The following is a 14,150-nucleotide window of genomic DNA, read 5'->3' as shown; positions in this document are numbered from 1 at the left end:
CACGGGAGCCATTGGGAGGGACAAGGGGCCCCGGGGATGGGCACACGGAAGGCTGAGGGCTCTGGGGTGATTCCCAGGGAGGTTTGGAGGGACACGGCCGGGCCCCTCTCTGTGCCCCGCGAGCAGCGGCCCGGACAGAAAAGTTCAGGAGCGGGAGGAGGTGTTTCTCAAGATTGATTTTAATCCTCATTCTCCTGGTCTGATTTGCTCAGTCCTAAGTTCAGTTCATTTCCCCAGGTCGGGCTGTTGTGGCCCTGATGGTGATCCCTGAGTGACCTCTCCCTGCCCTTGTCCCGACCCACGAGGATTTGGATTTGTTTCAGTTCAGTGGAATTCATGGTGATTTGGGAGGAGCTGGAGCAAAGCAGCTGGAAAGCACAGTGGGCTTGACAGGGACTGACCCAGGGCAGGAGTTGGGGCTGCCTCCAGTGAGCTCTCACAGTGTGAACCTTCATGGGGTCTTTCTAAGGGAATTTTGTTGAAGTTTGACATTCTTTATTAAAAAGCAGAATCACAAGGGGAGCTCCGCTTTTAGCTTGAAATGAGGGGATGGAACGTGGGCACTGAGACTTCTGTAACCTCAAGTTGTTCCTTGATCCTGGACACTTTAGCTTTGGCAATCTGAAGCCCTTCAGCAGCAATGTCTCTGCCACCCCCTGGTTTCTGGCTCAGACCCAGCTCGCAGCTTGGACAAGGTCTGGGCTTTGTCCTCTTGAGCTTTGGGAGCCTCCTGGGAAGCACCAGCCCTCCCCAGCCCACCCTTGGTAGGACTTTTTCTTTTCTCTCTGCTGACGATTTTATCCCCAAAACTGCCGTGGGAACGTTGTATCCAAGCTCATCCTCCAGCGCTGCACTTTCCTCCTGTGAATTCCCTGTGCAGGGAATGTGGCTGTGCTTTTCCCTGCTCTGTTCACTGACAAACAACCCTGAGCCCGTGGGACTGTCAGAGCTCCTTCATGCAACGAAATCAGGTTGTGTTTCTCATGGCATGTTCTGGAGGAGCTTTTCTTGGTGTGCCTTGTGCTGCTGGAAATGACACAAGAGCCAGGAGGGAACAGAAGCTGCTGCTGCCCGTTGGCTCAGGGCCAGGGAACCAAGTTGTGCTCCCGGGCAGTTGGGCCCTGCTGGAAGCAGAGCCGCGTTTCCCTTGAGCAGCTCAAGCTTGTGACAGCTCCAAACAGGAAACCTCAGCAGAAAACTCTTCCTCCAAACTCAGCTGCTTTCCCTCCTGCAGCTGTTTGGGAAAGAGCCTCAAAGCACAGACTCTGCTGGGAGCCATTGGTGCATTTCCTCCCTCCCGGCAGCAGCAGCTCCTGAGCCCTTCACGGGCTCCTGGCCCTTCCCAAACCCTTCAGCTCCCTTTCAACTCTCAGCAGTCACTAACATATGCATTTCTTTCATATTTAAACTGCATTTAAACTTCTCCTTTTCTCTCCTCTCTATCTTTTTAATCTCCTCTTTATCTCCTTTAATCCCGTCAGCACCAGTAGGATGGGGATGGAGTCTTGGGGTGGGTGTGGGATGAACTGAGGATCCAGCAGAGAAGGGCAAGGCAGAGGGGAGAGGACTCAGCCAACCCTTCTCCTGCTCTCTCCTCCCCCAGGCTCCAGCTAAAGCAAGTCAGACTGGAAAGGATCCCACAAATGCTGTGTTCTCCTCCCTCTGAGCTTGGCTGGGGATCCTCAGCTTCAGCCTGGTGCAGTGCCTTAGCTTCGCTAATTTGAGTTTTTTGGCTAATGCACTACATTGAAGAGGTTTATTATTACTTAATCACCATTCACCTTTGCCAAGTTCTGCTGCACTGTGTCTGCTTTTCACCCAATAGACTGCTAGCTCACCTACACACATGTGCTTCTTAGGATAATATTTAGATTCATAGCTTACTCTATAAAATCACACAATTACAGTTGAAAACTCTCCACCATCTCACTCAATGCAGTTTTTTATTTGCTTATGGCATATTCTTACTTGCAGCTATAGGAACATAAGCTTATGAATTCTCGACTCAACGTCTGTGAACCTTTAGCATTGCATGAACCCAAGCTCCTTCCAAGGCTGTCAATCAAACCCTTCAGTATCTGTGGAAGTTTCTGTCTTTCCATTTCCCACAGCCCACCAAAGGATTTGTGACCCTTTGTGACAGAGGAGAACCTGCCAGGCAATTTTGTGTTTGCTGTAGGGAAGGTTGGGTTGCTCTGCATCAATTCCCAGAGCAGCGCAGAGCATTGGCTTTGTGATGTCAGGGCATGGATGCCACCTTGTTGTGGTGACATCCCAAGGTTGCCTTGGTGCACGGAAGGCCTCAGGGTCAGAGCAGCTCTTGGGCTTGCTCAGTGCAGGAGCATCCTCCTGCTTGAGGCGTTTGTCAGTGGGCAGCTGCACACTGACAGGAGCCGTGTTTGTTTTTGTGGTGGAGCAGAGTGTGCAAACTGGCAAAAATGATGGAGCAGCTCGCTGCTGCCGTTTGCACCATCTATGTCATCGGATATTCTGGATATTACCTCACCAACCTGGCACGTAAGTAGAGGTTTTCCCTGGCTGGAACCTGAGCTGGCTTTTGTAGGTCTCCCTGCTCTTTCTTAGTGACCGGGTTGCTATTGAAACACAAAGACCATGAGGATGCCCCTGGTTTGGTAAAGCTCCTGTCACCACCTTCAGCAAAACACGGGGTGTCTGTAGCCAGGGGGCTGCGGGCAGCATTTGCAGGGCTTCTGTTCCCTCCACGGGAGAGCCTGTGGCAGCAGAGTCTGGCATTTCCTCACTTTGCTGGCTCAATCTCTTGGGGTGACTTTACTTTTAAGATAGCTCTGAGAGCTCGGGAAGTTGAAACTGCTGGAGGCTGATGGGAGTTTTTTCTCCTGACTAATTCCTGGCCATGGGTGAGAATTGGCAGCGGTTTTAACTATTGAGAAGTGAGATCAACCTGTGAACAGCACCTGAAGATGTGAGGCCGGGAATTTCTTGCTCTCTTTGGTTTCTGGCTTCTGATGAGGTCACAGGGCTCTGTCTCGGCCTCCTCCCCCCCTCCAGGCCGGACAAGGCTGCAGAGGACAGGGTGGGGGGAGAAACGGAGCCGGCCGGCCTGACTTGGTTTGCAGTTTCTGCCATTGAACTGAAACCTGACACCATCAACATCTGCACCTTTGGCAAGATTTTAACTCTTTTACTGCCTGCATGAGACATGCAGATTAATCCTTTTTTTCCAGAGAGAGAGAGAGAGGGAGTGATCAACCATCAGCCCATCAAAGACAGTGATGAAAAAAAATAAATTTAGAGGGGGAAGAGGAAGAAGGAGATGCTTTTAATAAGCTGAAATATTTTTCTGTTAAAGCTATGGAGATGGACAGTAGTTTTCTGAATAAAACCTCCTTTAATTCATGACAGAGTATATTGGGAGGAATGGAGTGTTTCACAGTGTGGATTTTGAGCAAATGATGAAGTAGTTGTGACACTGTGAGATGCTGGAACAGAGGGGGAGAAGTAAGAGTTGAAGATTTGGGCTTTTAAGAAGCAAAAAGAAAACTTCTGTTTCCAGGGGGGCTCACAAAAACAGATAAAGAGAACTTTTGTCTTTGAATAACTCATTCTTAAAAATGACATCCCTAGACTCATGACCCATAACACACCTCAGAGTGATGGGAAATGGGAGGAGACAACTGATGGCAGATTTCCTGACAGCTGGCATCAGAGAAATAGAAAGCTATGAAGAAAAATAGTTTTCTTGTGAAAAACTCCATAGATAGCATAAGAAGACTTTTGTTTCTCTACAAAGACTGATGAAAAGACTCCAGCAGGAATTCGGACTGTTGTAAACACCAAAGATCCAAAGTATTTTTGTCTCTATGTTGTCATGTAAACAAGGGAATGGTTGGGTAGTGGGGGAGAGAAGGGTTGTTCTGGAAGTTTTATTCTGGTTTCTTATTCTTGTAGTTTTTGTTAATGAACTTTCTTTATTCCATTTAAGTTTTAAGCCTGTTTTGCTCTTGTTCTAATCCATATCTCACTGCAAGATACAAGTAACTTTTCTAGTGATTTTTTTGAAGTTGTTGCTTTAAACCACACCAGTCAAGCAGGACACCTTTGAAAATGCAGACTGGGAGATCTTCTCAGATGCTGTTCTAAATAGGCCACGGTTCTCTCCAGTTTTCTCAAAGAATTTGGTTCCTTTTCCTTGCCCACTGCAGGTCATCTGAGCCGTGTGTTCAGAGGTGCCGATCCTGAGGTGAGTCAGAAAGGAACATTTGATGCTCCTGGTGTTTCAGAATTGTGCAGGGAACTGTGAGCTTGGCCTGTGGCAGTAGAGTGCAGAGGGCCAGCTGGGTGGGCTGAAAGAAGATCCATTTCCATGTTTAAAACAGCAATAGCAAAGGCATTGTTGGCTATTTCCTAATTTTCATTGCAGAGCTTTAAAAGAACTCAAAGCTCAGATTTGCAGAGAGAACGTTGCTTGCTGATAGTAGCCAGGGTGAACTCTCTAATTCAGAACTATTTGCAGCCTGGCTGAATTAACCCATTTTAATTTAGTTGGAGAGACTTAGAATCCCATTGCTATCAAAGCTGATGATTTGTGCTTGGTAGAGCTGGTTGTAGAAATCGAGCTGAAGAGAAATAAGGTTCTAAATGATAGGGAGCTGCCTGTCCCTAACTCCACCATCTGTCCACAGAGCCCAGAAGCAAGAGCAGACTCTGCTGTGGCTCCCTCTGCTCCTGGAGAAGAGGCCAAAGAGGAGCAAAATGAGCAAAAGGAGCACGAGCCTCCAGCTGTGGTCACAGCCCAGCCTGACCATGCCCAGACAGTAAGTGCCAGTGCTGGGTGCTGCTGTCTTTAGTGCAAGGCAGAGCTGCAAGTTTCTGAGCAGCCAGCACTTGCTGTTGCTGGCTGAGGATGCTGAGTGCTGGAGTCCTGCCAGCACCCAGCCATTCCCCCATCCCGTGGCAGCTGGAAATTGGGCTTTGAGCCGTCGTGCTGAGGCCCCAAAGCGCTGCTGCCTGCGGGTGAGCAGCTGGCTGCTTGGCTCAGGGAAGCTCTGTCTCTTGGCTTCTGCCAAGCCATGGCCAAGGGCTCACATGGCATTTCTGGGGCTCACAGGGCTTGGTTTGTTTGCTGTCTCTTTTTGGAAACCTCAGGATGACCTGGAGAAGTGTTCTGCAGTTTTCTGGAGTAATTCTTCACTTCTGCAGAGTCTTTTAGGCCACCTGTCTTTTGGCTTTTGATAAGCTGCAAGGAGATGATTGTGTTGTCCATGCAGCTGTGGCCAGCCATTCTTGTCCTGTGTGGCCAAAGAAACAAACTGTGTAGTTCTGAACCCTTCTTCTGAGGCAAAATCCACAAGTGGCAAGTTTCTCTTGATACGTTTTGTGGTGAAGTCTGCAGCTTTGGAAACTGCATTGGAGCCTAGTGTGGGGGCAAAGCTGCAAGTCCTTGAGTGCTGTCTTGTGTTGCTAAGAACCCCTTTAGAGATGGTTGTTTTTTTCTCCTTAGAGCTGTTTTCCTCCTCCTGCCTCTTCTGTCCTGACACTCCCTGTTTAACCTGTAAATTTCTGCCTGTCCTAGTGAGGTGAGACAATTCCATGGTTTAGGTGGTTTTTGGTGACTTTGGTCATACATGCATTACATGACCCATGGCTTCCTTCATTGGCATCCCTAGGGGTGTGTCAATTAATTTGTTGGTGGGGCCTTTTGAGGATCTCTGTCAGTGCCACTCAGAATTCTCAGCTGACAAAAGAGGGAGGAGAAACACCTTGGTCCTCTTCCATATCCTGAGGTGGCCATAGAGGCTCTCTGACCTGCAGCAGAGGATCCAATTGCACACATCCTTGTCTCCTGACTGAGCAGGATTTCTAACAAGAGTGTAGATGTCAGAAGGGCAGGAGTGGCAGGGCAGGCCTGAAAAGGGCAGCTCCCAGGCACTTGCTCTCCATTTGTGTGTACAGAACATCGAGGCAGAGCCCCAAGCAGAGCTGCCCGAAGCTCCGAGGGCCATCATGGCAGTGAAGAGGAGGCCTGAGGAAGAAAGGAGAAACATCGAGGAGGAGATGAATCTCCACTGGCAGAGAGGAAATCAACGAAACCAGGTGAGTGAAAGTGAGGCAGACACTCCACTCATGGAAATTCCACTCTGTCGTTCTTCACAGGCCTCCGAGGAGGAGCTTCTGGCAGAGCTGCAGGAAGCTGAGGCTAGGATCAGGGCAAGGGAGAACAGGCTGGAGGAAGAAAGGAGAATCATCCAAGAGAAATTAGATCTCCTCGCTCAGCAGCAAGAGGCTCTAGAAAATCGAGTGAGTGAAAGAGCGACAGGCACAGCAGTCACTGCAGTCTGGTGCTTTCTGCCCTTCTTGCCTTTCCTCTGCAGAGCAGCAGGGGGCTGGGCTGATGCCTCTCAGTGCCATCCTGCTGTAGTGTCTATCCCAGCTGCTTGGAAGGACATTTCCTGCTGTGCTCAATCTCAGCTGCTGCCCTGGACAGTGGCACCAGTCATTTGCCCCTTTTGCCAGCACTCATCTCAAGGGATTCCTGCTGGCCTGCTCCTGCTCTCCTTGTTTCTTCAGGGCTTTTTGCAAGTGAACACAGTCCCCCAGACAGATTTGGAATACAAGCTGCAAGCTGTCTGTATCCCTTGGTGAATCTGCTGCTGTCCTGCTCTTTCCCTTTGCTCACAGTCAATGAGCCTTGGCACACAGGGACAAGCTGTGGTCTCTGACTGCTTTGTTCTCTTTGACTTGAGGTGGACGTGTTGATATCTCACCTGGCAGCCTGCGAAGGCTTCCAGCAAATGCCGGCTGATGAAGAGCCCCAAGGTCGGCGGGAGGCACAGGTACTGTCCCAAGCACAAGTGCTGCAGGCTGAGCACCTTCTGAAGATGGTGCAGGAAAAGAGGACTGAGGGGGAGGAGCTCCAACATTAGAACAAGGAGCTGCAAATGTGTCTGCAGCCCTTGGAGGGGGAAAGGGATCCGTGGGAGGAAGTGCAATGGTCGTTGTTGCAGTCATCCTTCAGAAAATCCAGGAAAATGGAATATGAAACTGGCCATCAACTTGATTAAAACCAACCTTGGGTTTTGACCATTTGGTTCCAGAAGTGGGCATCCAAAAAATCCAGCTGATGAGCTTTGCATGTGGCTAACAGCAACTTCCTAAGGGCTTGCATTTGAAAAGGGAACTCGGGGTAATCTCTGCCAGCCAGCTTCCTGACACAAACTCCTTTCTTCTCTCAGATCTACACAGGCTCTTCCATTCAATCTGCTGTAGCAGCAGCAGCAGCAGCAGCAGCATCTAAAGGAGCCTTTGTTCCCCAAGCTGAGCAGTGGAGCCGGGGCAGTTTGTCCATTTCCAGCAGTGACACATCTGCTGCTCAGCTCCAGGAGAGCCTGGGAGACTTCGTGGAGCAATTGAGTACGTCTGGTGTATTTCTTGTCTGAGGGACAGTGTATTGTGTGCACGTGCCAGCAGAGCTGTAGCAAATGATCCTCCTCACTTTGGTGTCCCAGAGACATTTAGGACTCCCCACAGGAACTGCTGTGCTCTGAGGCAGCGAGAGAGCGCTCTGGCTGTTCCTGCTGCCTCTGAGGGCAGCTTGGACTGGCTCGGCTTTGCCTGGCATTCCCTTGCCACTAAAGGCAGAAGCAGGAATTGTTCTTGGATCAGCAGGAGGCTGTGGCCTAGCAAATGATCTATGCAAGTTCTGTGTGGTAGTGGCCAAACTGAACAGAGTATTTAATTCCTAAATTCTCCTTAGACTCCCGACTTCCCACCTGTTGTCAGCACCAAAAGACTTCACAGAAACTGATTTGGGATTTTGTCTTTTTGTTGTGGTTCTGTTTTCTGTGTGGTGTTTTTTATAGATTTTTGTTTTGGTTTTGGTGGTTTTTTGGTAGGTTTTTTTTTCTCCATCCTGAAAGAGCTGTTCTGCCCCATGTGTCTTACTGGTGTCATTTTTAGGACTGTTTTTATTGCCTCTACTACATCTACAAGGTTTTTATGAGAATGCTGTATTTTTGTCAGTGAGGACTCCTTTGAAAGAACATCAGGTGACAGCAGAAACAGAGAGCAAGAGATGTTTTCATTGGGCCCACAATGAAGAAACAGATACTTGTATAACAATCTGTAATTAGTATCCTAGTTTTATTTTTCTAAAGATGTGTCCAAGAGACACATCGACGTGGTGTGATCAGATAAAACAGCACTGCAGGCATTTCTCAGGAGCGAGCCTGCAGCCCCTGTGCTGTGTATTCCTCAGATCCATGGCACTTTTTCATCCCTGATTCCCAGCCATTCCCATGACTCTTAGAATCCTACCTATTGGCCCAAGCCCTGCTCAGATCAGTCTCTGGGAAACACATCAAGCCCTTTGTGATTCTGCAGCACAACCCATTTAATCTGCTTCTTGCCCATAACAGCTGCCAGTGCTGTGCTCTCAGAAAAGACCTGGTGGGGCTGAGAAAAGATCCCAGCTGATTTGGTGTCTACCTTCACCTGCTGGGACACAAAAGGGCCTTGATCTGCACCTGGCTGTGTCTGATCTCCAAGGCAATGCTGTTGTGTCCTGAACGGGGGCCACAGCTTGTCAGGGGCTCAGGCTGGCTGAGTCTTCTTGCCATTGCTTGTCAGTGCTCATGCTTGGCCTTTGCCAGCCTTGTGCTGTGCCCTGCTGTGCTCTCTGCGCTTCATTTCCTTCCAAGGACTGGACAAAATCAGTCTCTCTGCTGCCCATTTGTACTGCACAACTGCCTGTCTTGTTGCTGCTGTGCTTGCTGCCCAGCTGACCACAGAGGGTTCAGAGCCCCAGACAGCGGGGCTGCCTTTGGCATCTCCTGCAAGTTGGGATCTCTGCCTGAAAGTCAGCATCTTGCATTTTGTTTCCCTCAGGGAGGATGGTGAACAAGGAAAATCCCATCACAAAATACATTGAACTGGAAAGTCTTGGCAGCGGGTGAGTCCAACCACAGTCACTTCTACACAGCCATGGGCCAGGTGTTTCACTGGTGGAATATCCATCAAGTGGGAAGTCAGACAAGTTGTCCACATGTTTAGACAGCGGGCTTAGTCTGCCCCATCTCTCAGTACTGGCCAGAATTTGTCAAGTGTGCTCAGAAGGCATTGTCAAAGACATCTCCATGCTGCCAAGGTCTTGCCTGCAGCAAGGAACAGAACCTGGTAAATCTGCTTGTCTCTCAAGTGTGGGACAGCTCAGGATTCATTTCCTTCGCATTTTTGGATGTCTCCAAATCATCTGGCCACACTAATGAAAGGAGAAGAATCTTGCTTGCCTGAAAGCACAACCTACCCCCAATGAGAGCTGTCAGATAACAGTTCTCAGGAACATTTCTCTCCAAGAGTTTGCTACAGGAAATACTCCATGCTCAGGATTAGAATTGCACAGTTTAGAAGCTGATAGCCGAGATGAAGGAATAAGCTGCCTTTTGGAGCTGAGGCAGTAAAGCCCAAGGCTTCAGGAACAGGCCCAGTGCCCAGGCACTTGAGGGGAAAATGCATCATCTGCCTTCTGGCAGACCCCTCCTGCAACCTGCAGCTTTTAGGCATTTACAGCAGAGCTCTCCTGTCTGGACTGGCTTCCACTGCAAGATCTAAATGGCTTCTCCTTTCTTTGCTGCTGTTTTTTTTCTAGGGGTTTTGGAGAGGTTTCCAGAGCACTTGACATTGCAACAGGAGGAGAGGTAAATGTCAACAGCCCCTGCAGCCTCTGCTGCTCTCCAGGCCTTTCCCCACTGCTGACAGCTGTGGCTGGAGCTTTGAGTAGAGCTGTGCTGAAAAGGCACAAGAAGCACAGACTGGAGCCAGCCTGCAAATTGCACTTGGAACAGGCTTTGTGGACAAGGCAAATCGCCAGTGGCCACATGTCCTGTAACTGACCCCCAAGGGAGCAGAGAAATGGGCTGTTGGAATGTCACTCCCTAATTACTCCGGTGATGAGGTCTAATCACAAGGCACTTTGGCTCAGCTTGGCTGTGCCATTCCAAAATCACTTGCTCCATGTGTGTTGTGGTCTCATGCTACCAATTGTCTCAAGTTACTCCTTTTCAATGTCATTTGAGGTGGCCATAAAGAAAATAAATGTGCAAGGAGTGAATAGGAAGATACTAACCATGAATGAAATCAGGATCATGGAGAGTAATAGGAGTCCCAGGATCGTGAATTACTTAGCCAGGTGAGTGGTCACGGTCCTATCCCTTGAATGGTTGTTTACATACTACAAGCATGAGAGCTTAAAACCCCACTTTGGTCAGTGGCAGGAAATAGAGTTGTTAATGATTATTTCTCTACTTATCTCCAATGGATGGGAAGAGACTGCATTTTGTCTGCATGAATCCACCCTGGCAAATGCAGACTGAAAATTGTTCAAAAACCTGCATCAGCCCTATCTTAAGAATTCAATACCTTCTAAGTTCATTGCCTCCACAGTTCTTTGGGACTCAGTTTTTCAAGTTTCTTAAATGCTGATGAACCATCCAAGAGAGGATTGCCCTTGCATTGTTGCCCCTCTTTTCCATTGCTGTGCATGCCAGGAAGACTAGGTGCTTATTTCCAGAAATGCCATGCGTGACAGGTTTTTTATCTGGGCTCTTCCTAAACTGCCTTTCTCCTTGAGACAGCACAGACTGCAAACACTGCACAGCCTAGAGGCAATGTCTATGCCTTTACTTCTGCCCTTGTCTCCAAGGGACCCAGAAACAAGACTCAAGCAAAAAACCAACCTAGCCGTGCATGTTCACCTGCATGGCCTTGTTTCCTTTTTTCAGCTACCTTGTGCATGAGGAACTCTGGCTGGTGATGGAGTACATGGATGGAGGCACTCTGAGAGATCTCATCGACGAGATTCAAATGTCTGAAGGAGAGATTGCAGCTGTCAGTCGGGAGGTCAGGGATCCCATCTGTGCTTCCAAGGCCTTGAGCTGCATTGTCTGGGAAACAGGGGCTCAGAATGGGAGTGATTTCATGGGCCAAGCTTGGTTTCTGTGCTGCTGCTCGGCTATGGGCAAGCAAGAGCATCTCAAGGGAACTGTCTGCCAGTGCCCCTACACTCACTGGACTCACTTCCTGTACTCTTATCCCCTGCTCTTGTATTCTATCTCTGTCTCTTGCATTGGCATTTGCAGTTCTGCACTGAGAAAGGTGCTGCTCTGCTCCTGTTGGACCAGCAGGCTTTTGCTCTCAATGGCGCTGTGTTCTGCCATTCCTCCCCATTCCCCTGCAAAGGGAACCTTCCACAGCTGTTTCCTTGCTTGTGCGATGAACTCACAGCACTACTTTTTGCCCCCCTGGTTCTCTTTTCTCTCTCAGTGCCTGCAAGGACTGGATTTTCTTCACTCCAACCACGTGATCCATCGAGATGTCAAGAGCAACAACATCCTTCTCAGAACCGACGGCTCTGTCAAGCTGGGTCAGTGTATTCTTGCTCAGCTTCAGCCTTCCAGGAATGGGGGGTGTGGGGCTGCTTTCAGTGACTGCCAGCTCCCCAAAAATGCTGCTGCTGGCAGTGCAGGGGTCCCCCCTGCTGTGGGCTGAAGGCACAGTTGCAGGGTGCACACAGCTATGACAAGGAACCACAAGCAGCCAAGAGTGCTATTGCTCTGTGTGTGTCTGTGTGTGTTCCTTCCAGAGGGAGGGAGCTGCAATCTAAACCTTCAGGGGAACAAAAGGCACTGCTGGAGGAAGTGTAAAAAATGGGGGGATGTTTGAAGTAGCCAATTCATATTTCCTTGGCTAAAGCCCTAAGGAAACAGAGCAGGGAGTGTTGTCCAGGAAATTCAAGTGCACATTCTCAAACTTCCACTGGGGAATTCTTTGCCTTGGTTTCCTAATTGAGAGTATTAAAATTAAAAGAGTATTTTGCTTTCTCCTCAGCTGATTTTGGCCTTTCTGCTCAGCTCACCCCTGAGCAAAATCAGCGGTGCTCGGTGACCGGGACTCCTTGGTGGATGGCACCTGAAGTGGTGAAGCGTCAACCATATGGCCCCAAAGTGGACGTGTGGTCTTTTGGAATTGTGGCAATTGAAATGGCCGAACAAAAAACTCCTTATGACAGTTTCACTGCTCGATCGGTAAGGAGCAAATACTCTCTGATCCCGCTGTCTTTCTCACCTGTCCCGTGTTCTCTGCTCACTGCACAAAATCCCATGGCCATCTGCTGGAAGTACTTCCACCAAGGCCCCTTCTACAAATGGCCCTGCAGCACATCAGCATCTGCTGGAGCTTTGGTTGCAGCACTGGGGGAACTCAAGCCTTACCTCGCCCAAACCATCTCCATTCTCAGGCAGCATTTTGCTTTGCCTTAGAAGTCGTTCCAGCTCTTGTGGCTGTGTAGATGGCCCCAAGAATAGGAAACAAGCATCTCAGAGCTGGTGTTATCTTTCCAGAAATGAAGCAAAGAAACTCAAACCAAACCAAGTTTCTAAAACAGTGCTTTTGAGAGAAGAAGTGCAGCCCCATTCTTCTCACAGGGAAACTTGTCTGAAACCCAGAGATGAGGCTGTAAAGCCAGAGTCTCTTCTGCTTCTTGTGCAATGCTGCTGAGACACTCAGTGACCACCTTCTTTCATAACCCAAGCCACTTTCTCCATATCACCAAGCTGGAGCCTGGTGACGGGGAGAGCCTGCCAAAACCTCCTGTTTGTTTCCTGGCACTTTCTGGGATGGGCACAGCGTTAATGCATTGACTTGAGAATCCAACGAGCACAGGCTTACCACAGGGGTGACACTTCTGATTTCACCATGAATATTTTCCTTTTGCCACGTAAGGGAACCTGAAATTTTCAGAGTGCTGAGAGACAGAGCTGCAGGTGGCTCCTGTGTGCCCAAACAGGCATTTTCAACCCAATACAATTGTGGAGGCATCTTAATGTGTCTGTGTTGAAAATGAGATTCCAAAGGTTTGTTTCCTTCCCTGAGGAACACCTGCTGCATTTCCTTTCTTTTCTTCCAATTACCATCATTTTCAAGAACAAGACAATAAGCTGGATGAGTTTTGTTTTATGGCAGCTGTGCTTAAGGGACCAACAAGCACTGCAGAGATTCTTTTCATGTAAGAATCCTTGGAAATAGTACAGTTAGTTAGAATAGCAAAATCCCTCTTCCAAAAAGGCTGCCAAGCTGCTGGGAATCCTCCGAGAAGGAAACATGTATTTGCTGATGTAGTTGCCACTAACTAGATCAGGCAATGAAATCAGCTGCCAAGGCAAGATCTGCTGGATGTTAGCAAAGCTGTGGCTTTGGGGCTTGGGTTTTTTCATGATACAGGAAAGTCGTCATCCAAATGCTACAGGAAAGTCATGTCTGCCTCTCTGCCAGGGCAAAAACTGCCACTGCAGAGTGGAGCTTAAACAATGGGCTCTGGGAGAGCAGTTCCAGATGGGAAAGAAGCAGGTGGAGCCTTGTGTTTCCTTTTTCTCCAGGCTAAATTCCACATAGCCACAGAAGGGAGCCCACAGCTGCGGCAGCCCGAGCAATTCTCGCCTTTGCTGCGAGACTTCCTGAGCTGCTGCCTGCAGAAAGGCGAGGCGCAGCGCTGGTCTGCCAAGGAGCTGCTGCAGGTAAAATGCCAAAAGGGCTGCAGGTGAAACAGGGATGGGCTCCTCCTCCACTGAAATCCAAGGCATCAGATGAGCCCCCATCCTCCTCCCTTCCAACCTTGGTGCTGTTCAGCTGACAGTGGGGAGCAATCCTAGACTGGGCTGGGCTGGCAGGGAGTGCTGGGTTTTAGCGCTGGCTAAAATCACCAGGGCACTTACTCATTTCTTGCTGGGAGCTCTGGATTAGGAGAAGGGCAAAACAGGCTTCAAACTTCAAAGGAATAACAAATTTTATTAGCAGGCCCACAAGAATAAGAAAGGTCTCACCTGTGCAGTGAAAGGGTTCAATCTCACCCAGGTCATGGCAGTCACGGTGTTGGATTTCAGGCTGTGCTGGGCCCCTCTCTCTGCCCGGGAGCCGCTGGGAGGGGAGGCTTGGCCTGGAGCCGTCGCTGCACGCCGGGGAGAGGGTTTAGTGTGGGCAAGATGTCAGCAGCCGTAGCCTGGCCCAGCCTGGGGCCGGGGTCCCGCAGCCTCCATCCCCCGCCCGGGAGCCGCTGGGCTCTGGCCCGGCCTCCCCCAGGAGCACAGGCCGTGGGCGAGCAGGGCCGGCCTCACCAGAGC

General features: G+C 49.6%; 1 protein-coding gene and 1 pseudogene across 1 annotated transcript; both read left to right on the top strand.

The window, feature by feature from the left end:
* Positions 1 to 14,150, top strand: part of LOC147646442 (uncharacterized) — a 170,411-nt pseudogene that overhangs the window by 53,644 nt on the left and 102,617 nt on the right.
* LOC147646446 (serine/threonine-protein kinase PAK 3-like) lies at positions 8,866 to 13,414 on the top strand. Its single transcript, XM_086873416.1, has 6 exons — positions 8,866 to 8,929; positions 9,626 to 9,674; positions 10,053 to 10,165; positions 10,758 to 10,875; positions 11,299 to 11,398; positions 13,410 to 13,414. The coding sequence occupies exons 1-6, from the start codon at positions 8,871 to 8,873 to the stop codon at positions 13,412 to 13,414; spliced, it is 444 nt and encodes a 147-aa protein (XP_086729542.1). The 5' UTR covers positions 8,866 to 8,870.

Source organism: Cyanistes caeruleus, unplaced genomic scaffold (genome assembly GCF_971803275.1).
Source record: "Cyanistes caeruleus unplaced genomic scaffold, bCyaCae1.hap1.1 HAP1_SCAFFOLD_98, whole genome shotgun sequence".
NCBI lineage: Eukaryota > Metazoa > Chordata > Aves > Passeriformes > Paridae > Cyanistes > Cyanistes caeruleus.
This window is presented reverse-complemented; position numbering and strand designations above follow the sequence as displayed.

Coding starts and splice junctions, on each gene's coding strand:
- LOC147646446 (XM_086873416.1), top strand. CDS start 8,871: ATGGTGAACAAGGAAAATCCCATCACAAAATACATTGAACTGGAAAGT. Junction 8,930..9,625: donor CTGGAAAGTCTTGGCAGCGG/GTGAGTCCAACC, acceptor TTTTTTTTCTAG/GGGTTTTGGAGAGGTTTCCA. Junction 10,876..11,298: donor TTGCAGCTGTCAGTCGGGAG/GTCAGGGATCCC, acceptor TTTCTCTCTCAG/TGCCTGCAAGGACTGGATTT.